The sequence below is a fragment of the Mixophyes fleayi genome, chromosome 9 (assembly GCF_038048845.1).
Source record: "Mixophyes fleayi isolate aMixFle1 chromosome 9, aMixFle1.hap1, whole genome shotgun sequence".
NCBI lineage: Eukaryota > Metazoa > Chordata > Amphibia > Anura > Limnodynastidae > Mixophyes > Mixophyes fleayi.
In genome coordinates this window covers 103,847,043-103,867,369 of record NC_134410.1, presented here as the reverse complement: position 1 = coordinate 103,867,369, position 20,327 = coordinate 103,847,043, and the positions used below count along the sequence as shown (strand labels likewise).

General features: G+C 39.4%; 1 protein-coding gene across 2 annotated transcripts in view; it reads left to right on the top strand.

Annotated features, from left to right (window-relative positions):
* The window catches only part of LHX6 (LIM homeobox 6), a 129,440-nt gene that overhangs the window by 30,238 nt on the left and 78,875 nt on the right, over positions 1 to 20,327 (top strand). For both annotated transcript variants that reach the window (XM_075184755.1, XM_075184754.1), the window contains 2 exons: positions 8,113 to 8,295; positions 12,663 to 12,784. In XM_075184755.1, coding sequence (XP_075040856.1) covers positions 8,113 to 8,295; positions 12,663 to 12,784 — 305 coding nt within the window. The remainder of the gene's footprint in view (positions 1 to 8,112; positions 8,296 to 12,662; positions 12,785 to 20,327) is intronic.

Sequence of the window (20,327 nt, the reverse complement as noted above, 5' to 3'; positions counted from 1 at the left end):
CAGTTTAATACTTCTGGCGACTTTGGGACTAAAATTCGGATTTTAAAGCGCTGAAAAAAATCGGACCTTGATACATTTACCCCCAGGTTCACGCTATTGGGGAAAGCTCATTAATAGGTATTTTTCTATCAAATTCACTGAAAGCTGCAACCCTTCAACAGCTGGAATGCTTGTGTGTAACTATGTATGTGCAAAGAGGATAAATAGGTACATTTTTGTAAAATAAAATGCGGTAATGTCTGCTTTTCGTCCAGCATGGAAATTACCCCACTGTTTGGATACACTGTACTAACTTGACACTGCATAGCTTGGAAATTTTAGCATTGGAATTACAATACATTTTCATACAGTGATATGTGGTACTAGATTTTATTTATTAATTCAAGGAATTTTTTCACCTAGATATTCTTGTGCTTTGAGCCATTAATTATTGCAAACATATTATTACTATTATTATTTAGTTTTATTAAGTTCTTGTTTCATAGCTTTCAATCTAAACTAAATAGATTTTAAATCAAAGAGTATATTTCCTTTTTCTTGTTACAATAATATGGCTAAAAGTTGTGTTCTTGAAAGAAACTTCCTTGGTAAAACCAAACAACCTTTACACCATATTAACAGATTATGTCTTAGTGCTAGGGGCACTGTTACAATGCAGTCAAATAGTTAATTTGATCTTTACTGAGTGAGTGATATGAAAGAAACCATTCTGTATAATAAATGTTAATATTCAGAAAAATTATATTTTCTGTGCAGAATGGATAGAACAATAAAATAATCCCTACATACAAAGAAGGTAAGAAGGTTAATTTCAATTGTAACCTTTATTTATTTGTAACTCATTTTCATTTATACAGTGGTTTTTACCAAGATCATAACCATATCATCCATTTGGCATCCTAGGTGCATGCCTAGGGCCCGGTGTGCTCTGAGGGGTCCGACTTGCCCTGACCCATTTTTACGTTTGGCTTTTTTATTTTTACAAATGAGAAGGGGGCCAAAATAGTGTGTTTCCTGGGGCCACATGGGGTTTAATCTGACTCTGACCCAGGGCACTTTAGGAAACCAGTGAACAAAGGTAGATTTGATGCCATCTCTCACCCTTTGCAACACAGTAACCTGCAACCATATCTTAGAACTACAGTGTACATTTTAAAAAGATAGCATTTAACAAATTAAAAATATGTTTTCATTTCTATTAATGTGTGTGTGTGTGTGTGTGTGTGTGTGTGCAGAGTGAGTTGTGGTGCAGGGCTTAAGGTTTCTCTTAAAACAAAGGATAGGTTTAGAGTTTGGAATTTAGACTGTAAGCTCCAATGGGGCAGGGACTGATGTGAATGAGTTCTCTGCGCAGCGCTGCGGAATTAGTGGCGCTATATAAATAGCTGCTGATGATGATGACTAGGTTTATTGTTACAATGAATATGCTGCTACTAGGATGCTGTTAGGTTCAGAGTTAAGGGTAAGATTAGAACATGGAGTAGTTGTAGTATTTGGGCTTGGGCTAATGGTAGAGCTAGATGATGAAATCTCCCCTCACTCTGTGATATGGTCTTCTGAACGACTGACGAATGACTGGATCTGTCATCACTTTGGACACAAATGCAAAGGCCAGATTGTGAATCACTGTATATCAATGGGAGCAATAATGTTTCAGTTTGACGTGTGACTGCTCACCTAGGTCAATGTGGTCACCGCCAATAGGAGTTGCCTTCCTGCCTGATTCCATTTATGGACAGATTGGATTTTGAGTCCACACACAGATTGGTGGTAGAGTTGGCCTAAGATAACTAAATTATCCAATAACCGTATCATTCACTGTGGGAATGATAATCAGATTACAGCATGTCTCAGTTTAGGCAACTTTAAACAGTTGTCTAAATGTGTAAAGCGTGTGGTGACATTAATATAATCATAGGCTTTGTATCATGTCATTTGTAAAAACATGAGCTCACGACAGCATGGGAGGAAGAGAAATTGTGGATACTGTTGCATCATCTTCAGAAAGTAGTCATTGGACTGACAGATAAGATAAGATGGGGGAAGGATAGGAAGTGATAAGATGCCACAAGTAAATGCTGGGGAAAGAGAGAACCCTGCTCTTCCTAGTGCTCCTTTCTATTCCTCAGTCCTCAGGGTGAGTGTTATATGTAAATAAAATGTCTATATTTTTTTTGCATTTATATGTCTACATGAGTACATTAGTATCAGTACAGCATTTGGTCATGAGCTGTACAAACCTCTAACAAGTTTGCTTTGTGAGCAAAGAAAGAGGATCTTAGATGTTAGTGGCACACACGTCCAATGTCACTTTTCAGAATGGATTGTCAGATAATGGCTTCTAGCTGTAGTTGTAATGTGTGAGTGCATGCCTGTCAGATGGTGGCTTCTAGTTATAGTTATAATGTGTGAGTGCATGCCTGTCAGATGGTGGCTTCTAGTTGTAGTTATAATGTGTGAGTGCATGCCTGTCAGATGGTTGCTTCTAGTTGTAGTTATAATGTGTGAGTGCATGCCTGTCAGATGGTTGCTTCTAGTTGTAGTTATAATGTGTGAGTGCATGCCTGTCAGATGGTGGCTTCTAGTTGTAGTTATAATGTGTGAGTGCATGCCTGTCAGATGGTGGCTTCTAGTTGTAGTTATAATGTGTGAGTGCATGCCTGTCAGATGGTTGCTTCTAGTTGTAGTTATAATGTGTGAGTGCATGCCTGTCAGATGGTGGCTTCTAGTTATAGTTATAATGTGTGAGTGCATGCCTGTCAGATGGTGGCTTCTAGTTGTAGTTATAATGTGTGAGTGCATGCCTGTCAGATGGTTGCTTCTAGTTGTAGTTATAATGTGTGAGTGCATGCCTGTCAGATGGTTGCTTCTAGTTGTAGTTATAATGTGTGAGTGCATGCCTGTCAGATGGTGGCTTCTAGTTGTAGTTATAAGGTGTGAGTGCATGCCTGTCAGATGGTGGCTTCTAGCTGTACTTGTAAGGTGTGAGTACATGCCTGTCAGATGGTTGCTTCTAGTTGTAGTTATAATGTGTGAGTGCATGCCTGTCAGATGGTGGCTTCTAGTTGTAGTTATAAGGTGTGAGTGCATGCCTGTCAGATGGTGGCTTCTAGCTGTACTTGTAAGGTGTGAGTACATGCCTGTCAGATGGTTGCTTCTAGTTGTAGTTATAATGTGTGAGTGCATGCCTGTCAGATGGTGGCTTCTAGTTGTAGTTATAATGTGTGAGTGCATGCCTGTCAGATGGTGGCTTCTAGTTGTAGTTATAATGTGTGAGTGCATGCCTGTCAGATGGTGGCTTCTAGCTGTACTTGTAAGGTGTGAGTACATGCCTGTCAGATGGTTGCTTCTAGTTGTAGTTATAATGTGTGAGTGCATGCCTGTCAGATGGTTGCTTCTAGTTGTAGTTATAAGGTGTGAGTGCATGCCTGTCAGATGGTGGCTTCTAGCTGTACTTGTAAGGTGTGAGTACATGCCTGTCAGATGGTTGCTTCTAGTTGTAGTTATAATGTGTGAGTGCATGCCTGTCAGATGGTGGCTTCTAGTTGTAGTTATAAGGTGTGAGTGCATGCCTGTCAGATGGTGGCTTCTAGCTGTACTTGTAAGGTGTGAGTACATGCCTGTCAGATGGTTGCTTCTAGTTGTAGTTATAATGTGTGAGTGCATGCCTGTCAGATGGTGGCTTCTAGTTGTAGTTATAATGTGTGAGTGCATGCCTGTCAGATGGTGGCTTCTAGTTGTAGTTATAATGTGTGAGTGCATGCCTGTCAGATGGTTGCTTCTAGTTGTAGTTATAATGTGTGAGTGCATGCCTGTCAGATGGTGGCTTCTAGTTATAGTTATAATGTGTGAGTGCATGCCTGTCAGATGGTGGCTTCTAGCTGTACTTGTAAGGTGTGAGTACATGCCTGTCAGATGGTTGCTTCTAGTTGTAGTTATAATGTGTGAGTGCATGCCTGTCAGATGGTGGCTTCTAGCTGTACTTGTAAGGTGTGAGTGCATGCCTATCAGATGGTGGCTTCTAGCTGTACTTGTAAGGTGTGAGTGCATGACTGTCAGATGGTGGCTTCTAGCTGTACTTGTAAGGTGTGAGTGCATGCCTGTCAGATGGTTGCTTCTAGTTGTAGTTATAATGTGTGAGTGCATGCCTGTCAGATGGTGGCTTCTAGCTGTACTTGTAAGGTGTGAGTGCATGCCTATCAGATGGTGGCTTCTAGCTGTACTTGTAAGGTGTGAGTGCATGACTGTCAGATGGTGGCTTCTAGCTGTACTTGTAAGGTGTGAGTGCATGACTGTCAGATGGTGGATTATAGCTGTACTTGTAAGGTGTGAGTGCATGCCTGTCAGATGGTGGCTTCTAGCTGTACTTGTAAGGTGTGAGTGCATGCCTGTCAGATGGTAGCTTCTAGCTGTACTTGTAAGGTGTGAGTGCATGCCTGTCAGATGGTGGCTTCTAGCTGTACTTGTAAGGTGTGAGTGCATGCCTGTCAGATGGTGGATTCTAGCTGTACTTGTAAGGTGTGAGTGCATGCCTGTCAGATGGTAGCTTCTAGCTGTACTTGTAAGGTGTGAGTGCATGCCTGTCAGATGGTGGCTTCTAGCTGTACTTGTAAGGTGTGAGTGCATGACTGTCAGATGGTAGCTTCTAGCTGTACTTGTAAGGTGTGAGTGCATGACTGTCAGATGGTAGCTTCTAGCTGTACTTGTAAGGTGTGAGTGCATGACTGTCAGATGGTGGCTTCTAGCTGTACTTGTAAGGTGTGAGTGCATGCCTGTCAGATGGTGGCTTCTAGCTGTACTTGTAAGGTGTGAGTGCATGACTGTCAGATGGTGGCTTCTAGCTGTACTTGTAAGGTGTGAGTGCATGACTATCAGATGGTAGCTTCTAGCTGTGCTTGTAAGGTGTGAGTGCATGACTGTCAGATGGTAGCTTCTAGCTGTACTTGTAAGGTGTGAGTGCATGACTGTCAGATGGTAGCTTCTAGCTGTACTTGTAAGGTGTGAGTGCATGACTATCAGATGGTAGCTTCTAGCTGTGCTTGTAAGGTGTGAGTGCATGACTGTCAGATGGTAGCTTCTAGCTGTACTTGTAAGGTGTGAGTGCATGCCTGTCAGATGGTGACTTCTAGCTGTACTTGTAAGGTGTGAGTGCATGCCTGTCAGATGGTGGCTTCTAGCTGTACTTGTAAGGTGTGAGTGCATGCCTGTCAGATGGTGGCTTCTAGCTGTACTTGTAAGGTGTGAGTGCATGCCTTCTGTTCACTCTGAAAGATTTTAAGGAGAGCAGAGAGATAGGTTGTATTACTGAGCTGAATAACATCCATAAATAATTTCCATAAAGAAACTGTAGTCTTGTCTCCTATGCGCTCTTCCACTCCTCTGCATCAGGTTGACTGACAAAATAACACACTTGCTTTTCGGTAATGCAAATGTAGATTGGCTGATTCATACATAGAGGCAAGACAGCAAGACAGCAATTCTCAACTTTTTGATCTGTATCAGATTCCACTGGACACTGTTTAAGAGATATGGGAAGCTCTTTTGCTGTCTGTAATATTTTTAACAGAGCTGCAGTGGAATGACATATTAACTCCATAATAAAATCATTTTTCTTTTTTTGGGTTTAGTGGTTGCTACGGGTGTTTTTTTTCCTACAGATTTGTTATGTATTGGGAAGATTAGAGACCTGTGGCCTGGGGATTAATACTTGCTGCAGACTCAAAGGGCTCTTAACTATGAAGAGTAAGTATCTTAGATGGGAACTCCACCTCCCAAATAACTACTGGTTCATTTACTTTTTGCTGGTGTATGCAGAGAAGCCCATGACTGTAAATAGGCATTCTATATAAGCCATACTTGCCAACTCTCCCGGAATGTCCGGGAGACTCACGCATTTTGCGAGAGTCTCACGGACTACCGGGAGAGTGTGGCAATCTCCTGGATCTGCCCATTTCCCTAGGAAGTGCACACTTCCTAGTGAAGTGGGCAGAATGCAGAATTAGCTCCCACACGTTTGGCCTTGCCCCCCACTGTCAAATGACGCGTTTGCGTCATTACGTCATGGGGGGGCGGGTGCAAAGTGACACGCATTTTGGAGTCCTGCCCCTCCACCACGCCCACCTCCCCCGCAGCCTCCCGGAAAAGGAGAATATAAAGTTGGTAAGTATGATATAAGCTAGTGATAGGTACATAAATGAGGATAATGTCAGTGACAGAAGCAGGCATTAGAGTGTCAGTAAGCACATTTTGTTTAAACCTTACTCCTACAGGATGAAACTTGATTGGTTGCTGTTGTTTACAGCACCTGCAGGATGATACAATTATTGACATGCTGAAATCTGATTGGTTGCTATAGTTTACAGCACCTTTTTGCAGTAACCTGTGCACTGATGTTTACCTTCTGTTTCTTGTCATTATACGTAAGTTGTTTGTATGACGAATCCCTCAGTGTACAGCACTGCGTAATTATGTTGTCACTTTATAAACAAAGGATAATAACCATAGTAATGAATTGCTCAGCATATGTAATACCAGGCATGATTTATTACGGAAAGTAAGGTAAAAAAATGAGTACGTTTTCTCCTGGACAAAATCATGTTACAGTGCAAGGGGTGCAAATTATTTTGTAGATAAGTTAAATACTGACTGTTTTTTCATGTAGCACACAAATACTTGATAGCTTTATTTGTACACTGAAATTTAAAGTTGATCTAGGACATGCCCTATCCCAACTATAAATTTGTCCCCACATTTTAAATTTACAACATGGTCTGGTCAAAGTGAAAAGTTACTCATTTTTTTGCTTTACTTTCCTTAATGAATAAGGCCCACCATGTTTAACATATCAGAAGCGTAACATAATCTGTTCAATTCAGTATTTTCCTGCACTGCAGTAAGCAAAAAGTATGGAACAACTGATTTAAAACTATTTTTTTGTTTATAGCTTGATTGTGCTAACACATGGTTATAATGTAAACTATTAAATATGTAAATATATTTCGAACAGCAGCTGTATAGGTTTGCAGCATCTTCTTGTTCAATTTATAAATATTATTCCATGTTGTCAAGTTCACTGTAAGTGATATTTTCTCTTGTCATACACATTAATTGTCCTTATAATAGATTTGTTTTTTGCCTTTTACTTATGAAAATACAAAATTCACTTATTAACTAATAATATCTTTCGGTAGACTCGTCAAATAGGGAAGGCAGATTTCGTATCTGCTGAACCAGTATTTATGAGAAAGTAGCTTATCAATTCATCATCACCATCATCATTTATTTATATAGCGCCACTAAGAGAACTCACTCACATCAGTCCCTGCCACATTGGGGCTTTCAGTCTAAATTCCCTAACATACACACACACCAACAGACTAGGGTCAATTTGTTAGCAGCCAATTAACCTACTAGTATGTTTTTTTTTGGAGTGTGGGTGGAAACCGGAGTACCCAGAGTAAACCCACGAAAACACGGGGAGAACATACAAACTCCACACAGATAAGGCCATGGTCGGAATTGAACTCAGGACCCCAGTGCTGTAAGGCAGAAGTGCTAACCACTAAGCCACCGAGCTGCCCATTTTGCATGTTGAGACATAAAACTTGCAGTACGAGAAGAAAATTGCAGCTGCTGTAAGCAATAACATCTTCCTATTATAACAAAGTACAGTGCCATCTGTCCACTAGTATTCAATGTTCATCCTAATGACCAGTATACACTGCAAAGCCCAACCATCAGATGGCGAGTTTGCAATGCAGAGACCCATTCTTTTAACCAGTACATAATACATATCCCGTTGCTATCCTGTATACCATGAAGAGGTAAATGACAGATATTATACAGATCTCCATTATTGACCAGATACCATGCACAGCAACGTTGGAGACTAAACAACTCGGTAAAACAACATTCAATTTAAACTTCGGAGTTGTCTTCCTAAATTAATATTTTGTAATGCTATGCTGAAAACAATGTGCACCTTCCAAGAAAATGGGAACACCCACATTTTAGTTTGATTTTATGTAATTAGTATTAACAAAGGATTGTAGTAGAATTGTTATGAATATGCAAATGTAATGACAAGTATATATATTTTTTTGTCTCCTTCAGTCACAGTCAGACGATGAGAATCTGCCATGTAATTTGGAGAAAGAGGAGCACTCATCCCCCAGCCCTCCCTCAACGCCATCGGTGTGTTCTCCGCCATCTTCCTCGTCCTCTTCTGTACCTTCAGATGGAAAAAACATCTGCTCCAGCTGTGGCCTGGAAATCCTAGACAGATACCTGCTTAAGGTAAGGACAATATCTAAGTAATAAACCTAATGTTAAATAAAATCAAGTACTTTAATCCAGAGGTTTAACCAAGTTGTATGTCTCACACGTCTCATACATTTAACCTTCCACCTCTCTTCATGAATAACACTTTAAAGGGAAATATTTTCTGTATATAAATAGAGTTTATTGTCAGTTAATGGTCATATTGGACTAAGGGTCTATGTATCAAAGAACATATGGAGGAAGGAGCTCCATATTGTCTTCCTAAAGGCCGCTTTGCACGGCTGTCCATATGGGCATGGCCGAAAGAGAAGTCAGGGTGAAAAGAGGGCGTACACGCATCCTAATGGGATTAGTCATTACCAAGCGGCATATAGCACTGCCCCTCCCCTCCTCCCAGAATCCTCTGTTACCTCTGAGGTGCTCCATTTTTGAACAGGACTGTGTGATATATTAATTAACTCAATAGTACATATAGCACCATTCTGTTAAAAACACAGAGCACTTGGGCACTGTGTACATTATTACATTAGAACATAGAGCCGATAGTTTTTAATACGTTTTACACTTCTTTAAAGGATGTAACGGTCATACTCAGCTTACTGGATTGTAAGTAAGGTGATTTTATTCTGCAGTATCAATTTTACATACTTAATATAAATTATTTCCTTTCACCTAGTTTCATATTTTATATTCATTTTAGCGCATTGTGTCTCTGAAAAACAAGTGGCAACTTTCCATGTCTCTCTAGTAGCTAAATCTAAACATCACCATCACTGTTAGTGTACTTGTCTGAATTTTAGTTGTGTATTTTTTGTAGGGAAGATATTTGGTTTCCTTTTTGACTTTTGGTGAATTATTTTTTATTAGTACCTATGCTATCCAGTGTGGGGTCATAGTCATAGTCAATGGTCTGTGTCACTTGTGTTCTAGCTATAGGTTCTTGCGCCAAGCACCTAATGCACAGAGCCTACTTAATTGATAGACTGAATATTGGATCACAAACGTATTCCAATGGAAATCAAACATACCCCGCATACTAAAGCCATTTCTAATTTGTATCAGTGGAGAAAATTAATTCCCTTCCGACATCACATGGCGATCCTTGAATCAACATTCTTCAAGTGCTCAATTGTATATTCAAATACTTGTATAAACTTGGTTCTAAAACATGTCAAACCCTCTCTTGAAGGTTTATAACATATTCCTCATCGTGACTGATATAATTATACTATAAAGAACATTCCTCTTTGTTGCAGGTGAAACATCCTTTCATCTATAGTCATTTCAAAGGCTGACCTCTAACTATAGCCACAGGATGGAAATATCCCAGGGCATTTTGTTGTATTAACATTTAACATATTTATATAGGACATATTTATAATGAATACATACATGCCCTGACAGATGTGGCTTTTTAATGTAAACAAACTCAACTTTTCAGGTCCTTCCTCATAGTCAAATCAGCGAGTTAAACTCTTTCTGACTCCATGATGTCCATTTTGTCATCTAGTGCCCAAAACACTGACTTTAAGAAAACCTCCATGTTAGCTTAGTTGTGACAGATACGATTTTGTTTTCTTTAGACAGAAACAGTTTAAAAACAAAAAAAAATAATACTAGACCCATTTAAATTAAAAATGTATTAACAGATATTAAATGTATTAAATCAGAATGAAAGAAGAAAATGTGAAGATAAAAATCCCATCTTTCCCTTTTATTCACATACATCAGATAGTTGAACATTGAAACAAATACGGTAAAGTGTAAGACACATCATATATTTTTAATAAATTTTAATAAAATAAAAAGCATACAAGGCACTTTGCAATTGACCATGGGGGATGCTTGTTTTAACATGTAAAATATCTACACATTGTGAACAAGAAAATAAAAAGTTAACTTCAGCCAATTGGAAACTCATACGTATCTCTCGCTTGGCGTAGAGCAGGAAATGGGAGTGTAAAGTCAGGGAATGTACTAGGGAATTAGGGAACCTTGGAAAAAAAGAGCAAAAACAGTAAAAAAAATGGGGTTTTCAATGTATATATTTTGGCTTGAATGGTACAAATGTAAACTGTGAAACTGGGTGGTAGTCATCATTCTGATAACTCCGACAAGAGGTATAACGACACTAATATAGCGATCACTATAACTCCAACTTTAAGGAAAAGCACACTTACCTAAAAACTGATATAGAATATTTCCGAAAACACTGCAATAAAGCCCGACAGCACAAAAATGCCGATACACTAGGCAAATTGGCATACGTCCCACTCCGCATCACCCTCCAATCTGCAGCATGTTTTGTTTTTTTTCAAATTGCAGTGAAAATATGTGACAGTATATTTTGGATATTTTAGTATGTGCCAACATTTCGGTGAAAATCTCAGGTCAAAATTCCACAACTACAGCAAAAATATATTAAATATATTGATAAAAAAGATAAAAAATAATGAAAAATATTAATATAATGAAAATATATCACAATCATTTTCTACGTAATTGTATTTAGGTATTGAACAATATAAGCATAATGCCTTTCATTTATTGTATATAGATAGTCATTTTTTGTATGTAAGGGCATCCCTGGTCTCCACTAAGCTCAGTTGTGAGCACCTGTAAAAAAAAACTGTATAATTTCCGATTCCAAGCTCAAGTTAGCCAGTAGTACCCGTGAAGTAATACCCCTAAAGTGTTATAATTTTTATTAAATATAGTAGTAGTGCTATTATCTTTTATTTCTAAAGAACCAGCATAGGAGCATAACTTGAGATAAATGGACTTAGACTTTGTTCACAAGAGCTCACAATCTAATTGTGTTGACTTAGAGAATATAAAGTTCAGAAAGTCCACAAAATAGAGAAGAGGTGAGATTTTGAATTGAGATGTAAAAGAACTCCACCCAGAAATAAAATTGCAATATAACTGTTATGGCTACCAGTGCGGCATAAACTTGTAGAACTAGCAGAAGAGGTCTTCACCTATAGCAGCCGCCTTTCCCGTAGAGACTGGTTATGCTCACCGGTACTCGGATGCCACTAGGACTTACACTCAGTGTAGTACAAGTTTATGTTCACACGGCAGCGCACAGGTACAGGAGGTAATACACGGAGTAGGGACAGGCCAGAGATCTGCGGACTGGACAGAGCACGGGTAGAGACGTCCGGTACAAGCTGGGTCTGGGTCACTGGCAAAGGTTCAGAGTCCGAGTACAGGCAAAAGGTCAGGGTCACAGGCAATGGTTCAGGGTCCAGAGACAGGCAGAGGTCATACACAGATAAATCAATCCAAGGTTCAACAAAATAGCACAGGAGCAGGCAGCAGTACTGAGACAGGACACTATAACCGGCAGTGAGGCTCAGTCCTCACTGCCTTAAGTAGTACTCACAGCCAATCAGGGAAGAGTCCTGAAAGTATACCCAGGACTTGCTTAATTAATAAATGGCACTTCTGGCCAATGAGGAAGCAGAATGCCCAGCTGCCTACTCGTCTAAACAGCCATGAATGGCTGGCCCTACACAGACCTGCGTGTGCGCCCGGCTGTTTGACAGCTGGTCGGGTGCGAGGGCAGGGAATCTCAAGCTTCCCAGTTGTTGCCCAGGCAACCGGAATGAAGGCGCCAGAAGTGACGTCCCTGTCATCATAGCGACGGCCGGGACGCCAACAGGGAGAAGAAGAGAGTTGCGGCGGTGCCCGCGGCCGTCGTGGCTACTAACAATAACACTCTCATTTCCACAATTAACAGAACATCCAGGTTTGGGTTACCAGCAATTGTGAGATGCTAACCTCTCATGCTTGCTCATCAATCAGTTCTACAAGAAGAGGTTCCAATACACCTCAATGCTTTCTTGTGTTGAAGGGACTGACTGGACAGCCATGCAATCAGTGTTCTTGATGCAAGAGGTGTCAGAGCGTTTGAATTTAAAATTTCTCCTTCCACCTCCAACAGGATAAAAAGGTGTTATACTGTAATTTAATAAGTTAAAAAATACATTTAATCAAAGAAATAGACACCTATCTGTAGTAACATAGCAGAAATGTTAAACAAGTGTTGCAAACTATGACAAATAAATCTGACATTAAGGCAGGAAGGAGCTGGGGCCACGGGTGAAGACTCGGAGGGCTGCATGCGGCCCTAGGGCCGTCTTTTGCTTATCACTGCTCTATACTAACATCTGGGTTTCTTATGTAATACAGAAAAAGGGATTCATGGATTCTGAGTAATCATACACGTTGGAAACATGGCTGCCACTTTCTAGGTTAATTTCTTCAATAATGAGAAGCTTAAGCAAATCGTCTTAATTAAAATTAGATGTTTAACACTGACTCACAAATAATATTGTTATTATTGTTCATGTGTTGTGGTTTTTTTTTTCCTTTAGGTGAATAATTTAATTTGGCATGTCAGGTGTCTGGAGTGTTCCGTGTGCAGGACGTCTCTGAGGCAACACAACAGCTGCTATATCAAAAACAAGGAGATATTCTGTAAAATGGATTATTTTAGGTAATGTATTATTTTATTCCAGACCTATATTGACAATAAAACGTGAATGATGGCAGAACAGTCATTTTTATAGATGTCATGAGATGGAACTTATTCTGGCTGCTATATGACTCAATCTGTGATTGTAAGGTTTATGATTGGCCAGCTTTGGTGAAAGGATAATTCATGAACATGGTTAATGATTTATGTGGAGTGTTAGGTAATGTAGTAATAATTTAAAATTAAATCTTTAGTTTTTGAAATGTTTTTTACGATCAGAGCTGAATTAGTTTTGTATCAGAAGTTTTTCAATTGTTGTGTTTGGTCATTTGCAATTGTTGGGAAATTGAAGCTGCATTAAAAACCTAGGGAGGGAACAGAAGCAGCCAGGTATCCAGAAGCAGCCGGCTGACTACACAGTAGCTGTGACACTTTGGAGAGGGATGTGAGCAGGACTACCAATTTAGAAGCTGCAATCGGGAACTTTGCGGCTTCAAATCGGTTCTCCCCTCACACCCCCATTCTGCAGCCATTTTCAGAGTGTTCACCCTTTTAGATGGTAATGGAGTTTTATATAAAAATATTATCATTTTATGGGTATCTTTGTTTGAGGCTTAGGGTCGTACCTTTATGATGTTTTTGCCTTCTTTCTAACTGGACTCTTGGCAGTTATAAATAGATTTCGTCTTCTACTGTCTACTTTTCGTATCTATAAGTTTGTATCTCTGAAATATATACAAATGTATATTATAGTGCATTAAATATATAAATAAAGTACAGAATGAAATATATATACATATAGATATACATATAGATATACTATATATATTTACATACATATATATATCTATATGGATATATATCTATATGTATGTATATATATATATATATATATATATATATATAAAATGTGTGCGGGCCCATGTGTTTTGGTTTTGGTTTTGAAACCATCTTTGTGTTTTGGTTTTGGCAAAAGTAGCATCTGTTTTGGTTTTGGGTTTGGATCTGGATTTCAATTATGAATGGTGAAAAACAGATACAATCATGTACTTTTGAACAGTTTTTGTTCCTACATTAACATTTATTTACAGACATTTCACCAATATTGGTCAAAGGTTGTAGCAAACTAGCTGGCTAAAACTAGTGACAGAGCAATGGCACAAACACATTGCAGTTTAAAAAATATACAGTATAAAATATCCAGTATCTATGAAACATAGTTGCAGTGGCAGAAAGGATGGCAGTTTAATAAAGATAAGAACAGCTTTTAAACATACAGACAGAGCACGGGGTGAGAGGATGGTCGTTTTAGAAAAGAAGATATCCCAAAGTGGGCCAACGCCATAACTGAAATGGTTTGAGAAAATCGTCCTATTTTATTCTCAATGTTATACAGCATGTGTGACATGGAGATGGATAGCAGCAGCAGTAGTAATTAAAGGTCATTTTTGAAAAGAAGATAGACTAAGATGGGTCTCGCCAGAAATGAAATGGTGGGAGAAAGACGTATTTGTTATTCCAACGTTAGACAGCATGCGTGACACATTGGAGAGGGAGAGCAGGGGCAATGATAAAAACTCATTAGATGGATAGCAGTCGCATAAATATATTTTCATTTTTGAAAAGTATATAGACTAAGGTGGGCCTCACCCAGAAGAGAAATGGTGGGAGAAAGACAATGGACACCTTTTTATTATCAATGATAGACAGCATGAGTGACACATTGGAGAGGGAGAGAAACGGTAGTAAGAAAAGGTTATTTTAGAAAAGTAGATACACCAAAATGGGCAAAGCAAATAATATAAAATTGTGCAAAATGGAATTCCCCTTGCGCCCTCCCACCCATCTTTTTTTTTGTATATTAAGAAGCACATGTATAGTTTAACAAGCCAAGCACTTCAGAATATGTCACTTTAGTGGCTGAAGTACTTGATTTGCTTGGGCTCCCACAAAAGAAAACATTTTAGTTGTTTCTTGTAGAACTGTCAAATAGATGGGGATTTTAATATTTTAGTAATGGACTTTAGGTTAATAGTGGTCAACTTTCTCAATAGTGGCAATGTCTTCACCCTCATCACTGGTGTCAGTATCATCATTGCAAAATATTAGCTAATCCCAACTGGAATACAGCATTAGATATTTTGTTTGTAATTAGAGGCAAGAAGGGTATTCCTCATATAAGTTGTAGTTAATTTTGATGATCTTTACTCTCCCCAGTGTCAAATTCTTCCAAGCCTCCTCACAACCACAATATCAACTATATTGATCTTCAACAGTTTTCCACCTCTCTTCAACACCTTCTCTGCCCAATGTCTACATTATCCTCCCCTGATAGGGGAGTACCCCATTTTCACCAAGCCCTAGCAACTGCCCTTGATCAAGTGGCTCCAGCGACTCTACATACTCCGCGTAGACTTCATTGTCAACCGTGGCACACTAAAGTAACATGAACTCTACAAAAACATTCTCATAAAGCAGAACGTCACTGGCGTAAATCTTGTACCTCTAATGATTTCATCACATATACTGGTATCTACCACTCCTATAGAAATTCTCTGGACACTGCAAAACAAACATACTTCCAATCTCTCATCTATGCTCAGGCTTCTAACCTAAAATGCTTTTTTTAACACATTTAAATCTCTTCTCAATCCTCGCACCCTAAACCCTCTGACTACCATCAGTGCCCTGGATCTTGCTTCCTATTTCAAGGACAAAATAGATAAGATCAGACATGAAATGGTATCATCTCCCTGGACAAGCAATCAGCTCAATTCCTTTGTAGCACCCTCTGACACTCTCTCTTCATTTGATCCCACAAATGAAGAGGAAGTTTCTACTCTCTTCTCATCTTCCTACTCTACCTCCTGTCCTCTTGAACTCATACCCTCGCAAATTGGTACGTCCCTGTCTCCTGTGCTCATTACACCTCTAGCTAAAATCTGTAATCTCTACTGGTACTTTTTTCATCACTATTTAAGCATGTAGTGATTACTCCTATTTTGAAAAGGTTTTCGCTCTCAACACTCCACAGAGACTCCGCTGACCAAGGTTGTCAATGATTTGATCACAGCAAAAACTGAAGGCCATTACTCTCTTCTAATTCTCTTGGACCTGTCTGCCACATTTGACACTGTTTCCCACTCTCTCCTCATACAAACGCTACAATCCCTAGGTCTTAAAGGCACTGTCCTTTCCTGGTTCTCACCCTACCTATCTAATCGCTCTTTCATTGTTAATTTCTCTGGATCCACCTCTGCTCCACTTCCTTTATCAGTTGGAGTACCACAAGGCTCAGTCCAAGGTCCTCTGCTATTCTCTATCTACACCACCTCTCTTGGAAAACTAATAAGCTCCTTTGGATTTCAGTATCATCTCTATGCAGATGATACACAAATCTATCCTCTCCTGATCTTTCACCATCTGTGTTTTGTCGTGCGCTACTGACTGTCTTTCTGCCATTTCATCTTGGATGTCTTCTCGCCAACTCAAACTCAATCTTTCAAAAGCTGAATTAATAATATTCCCACCCAAAAACAGAAGCTTCCTGCCTGACATTTCTATTTCTGTTGACAACATGACCATAAATCCCACCCCGCAAGCTCGTTGCCTAGATGTAATCCTTGACTCACAACTATCGTTTATTCCCCACATCGACTCTATATCTAAATCATATTACATACGTCTAAAGAACATTTCCAGAATACGCACATATCTCACACAGGACACTGCAAAAAACCTTAATTCATGCACTCATCATCTCCTACATCAACTGTTGCAATCACCTCCTTACTTGTCTTCCAAACATCAGATTTGAACTCTTACAATCTATTTTGCACGCAGCGGCAAGATTGATTTTCCTTGTAAACTGTTCTTCCTCTTCTGAGCCATTCTGTCAGTCTCTACATTGGTTGCCTGTTGTTCAACAAATCCAATATAAAATTCTTCTACTAACATACAAGGCCGTCAACAAAATTGCACTGACATACATCACCTCACTTGTCTCAAAATATCTCCAAAATCATCACCTCCGTTCTGCACAAGATCTGCGCCTCTCTTCCACTCGCATCACATCCTCCCATTCCCGGTTACAGGACTTTTTTCGGGTTGCACCCACTTTGTGGAAATCCCTTCCTCGCATAGTAAGACTTTCCTCTAGTCTTCAAACCTTCAAGCGTTCTCTGAAAACCCACCTCTTCAGACAAGTTTATAATATTCCTAAACCAGCATCTTAATCTCCCTAGGTTACCCTATTACCACTCTCTACCCAGCTAACACACGTCAACAACCCTCTGACCAACATTGCTGTGTGACTGTTACACAGCCCACTCAATACTTTTTACCTTTGCATTCTAGCTGGTCCAATGTGCAATATGATGTAGCACATGTCCTTGTGTTTCAAGCTTCCATTGTCCCATAGATTGTAAGCTTACATATAGGGCCCTCGTACCTCGCTGTCTGTATGCATTACCTAGTATTGTTTTATTAATGTTTGTTCCCAATTGTAAAGCGCTACGGAATTTGCTGTTGCTATATAAATAAATGTTGATGATGATGATGATAATGCTGATGATCACCAGTTTTTCAACATTTTTGGAAATAGCCTCTTACAATGATCACTCACAATGTTCCCAGCTGTGCTAAACACTCTTTTAGAATACATATGGGAGGATGAGCAGTTTAAGTGCACCATAGCTAGTTTGGACAAGGAGCTCTAAATTGTCTTTTTTTTCTCACAGAATTCAAAGAGACTGTCTAAGATGCTAATTTGTACATTATCATTAAAGTAATCCTCCATCATTCTACTAATACAAGGTGTATTAGATTGAGATACGGTAGAGGTGTCAATATAATTTGGGCATTTCTTTAAAGCCGGACCAGATGTCATAATCATCTTTCACATTGGCGAGCTGTGTTAACTATCATCAGTGGGACTCTTAGAAAAGTTTATTTCTTTTAGTAGCATTTTTTAGGATTAGCTGAAGCAGGGGACGTGTCATGTGAGACTTGAGAAAACAGCTTGCTCATAAGGAAATATTTTCATCTGTATGGATTTGTGTCAGCTGTAAAGAAGATATGGCATATGACTTAAACCTAGAATCAAGCATGGGTGCTAAAGTGTAGTCATCCAATAGCAAAGTGAATAAAAAAAATAAATCTGTTCTACTAGGCCAAGAGACTTAGCAAAATCACTGTCATCTCTATCAACTATCTATATATAGGGCAGCACGGTGGCTTAGTGGTTAGCACTTCTGCCTCACAGCAGTGGTGTCATGAGTTCAATTCCCAACCATGGCCTTATCTGTGTGTAGTTTGTATGTTCTCCCCGTGTTTGCGTGTTTTTTCTCCAGGTGCTTCGGTTTCCTCCCACGGCCCCAAAAACATACTAGTAGGTTAAATGCATATTATTAAATTGACCCTAATATCTCTGTCTGTGTGTGTATGTTAGGAATTTAGACTGTAAGCTCCATAGGGCATGGACTGATGTGAGTTGTCCCAGAGAACATTTTCTCCTTTTTTTGCCTTGCCTTTCTTTATGACTCAGGCTCCTTGTGTCTGAAGTATGGACAAAAGTAGGTGGCCGTTGCACCTCCTTGGACTTGCGCCCTGGGCGATCATGTTGCCCCAATTACAGCCCTGACTCAGATACTTCTGATCTATAGACTGATCCATAATTGACAACAGGAGTAAAACTACTTGAAGTTGAAGCTACTTGTAACTGTCCCCACAATAGGTGAATGCCCAGAAGGGAAAGGATGGAAATTCATACACTGCCCAAATATCATTCAAATTAAAACAATTGGTTTGTTAAAAAAAAAGAATTGTTTTTGGGGGGTTGTGCTGTCAAACACAGCATCCTGTTTTTTTGGCCGCTTGCTAGTACAGATGTGATACTACCCTTCACATAATAGCCTTCAGATTCAAACACTTAGATTTTAAATGCAATAAAAAAATTGTTTTTTTGGGGGATGTGGTGCTCAGAGCTAAAAACCACCCAGTTTTTTGGCCACTTACAAGTACATATGTGAATGATACTGCTCCTCACACAATTGCCTTCACATTCAAACACTTGGATTTTAAAAGCAAGCAATAATTGTGCTATTATGAGTTAAAGAGCACCCTGCTTGTTTGCTACTTTCTAGAACAGATATAATATTACCCCTCACACAATAGTAATCAGATTCAAACACTTGGATTTTAAAAGCAAAAAATTATTAGTTTTTTGTTGGGTTTGCTGAACACAGTCAAAGAGCACCCTGATTTTTGGCTGCTTACTAGTACAAATGTAAGTGATACTGCCCCTCACACAATTACCTTCACATTCAAATACTTGAATTTTAAAAGCAAGAAATAATTAGATTTTTTGGGGGGGATAAGCGGATCAGATTCACAGAGCACCCTGCTTTTTGGCTGCTTACTAGTAGAGATATGACACTGTCCCTCACACAATTGTCTTCACATTCAAATACTTGGATTTTAAAATAAAAATATACATATATTTTTGAGGTAGGAGACAATGCTCAGAGGCAAACAACACCCTGTTTTTGTTCCCTCCTAGTTTACTAATTTACAAATTTACTAGTATTACTATCAGTAGTCACTAATTGTTTAGCATACTTGCCAACTCTCCCGAAATGTCGGGTTAGATCTACTGGGACTTCCGGAAGAACAAGCAATTCTCTTGCATCCTGCCTGCTTCCTAGTAGGGTGGGTGCCTCAATGATGCAATTTGCGGCAAATTGCACCATTTTGGCCCTGCCCATGTAACAAAATGGCAATTTTGTTGCAGGGTCAAATTTACACAATTTAGTACATTCCACAAAATGACAACTAGAATCTGATTGGTTGCTAAAGGCAACACCTCCACTTTAAAACCTTTCGAAAACTGGCAGCTTGATAAATTTACCCCCTAGTCTATGCTCTTGGGGATCGCCTCCATGAAGGAAAGTTCCAAACTGAGATTTTTACCTTGTTTAATCTTATTTAGGTAAATATTTTCTGCTGTAATAAAAATAAATTTGTAGCAATTGTTTACATAAGAGAGACAGTCATCAATGTTTGTTTAAAAAGAGAACCTGAGCTCTGATATGCAGGCAAACAGCCCCGCGATGATATCGTCACAGGGGCGGAGCTTCTGACGGCCACTTGTGGTGCACCGCCAGACACAGTGCCATGGACAGTGCATACGTAGGTCAAGGTATGAGCTGGCATAGAAGCCAGCTCATTCTGAAGAAAGGAACATGTTGCACATGCCAGGATTGCCAAATCATTACTCCTGGCAATGTGCTGTTGTTGTGACCTTCACCTACACTAGTGCAAGCTGGGAGAATGGGGCCATGACTATGTAAACCCAATTCCTATCTCCATTCTTACTCTTTGACCCCTACACTTATCTGGATTCCTCAGGCCATATCCAGCTCTCTTCCTTGGGCACTCTGCAATCTTCCACTGCCAAGTATTTCTTCCCTGCACCAACGTGGCATTTTATCTATAATCGATAATATTCTGCCTGCATTTTATCTGTATCCTGCAATATACTGCCTGCATATACTATGCCTGTATC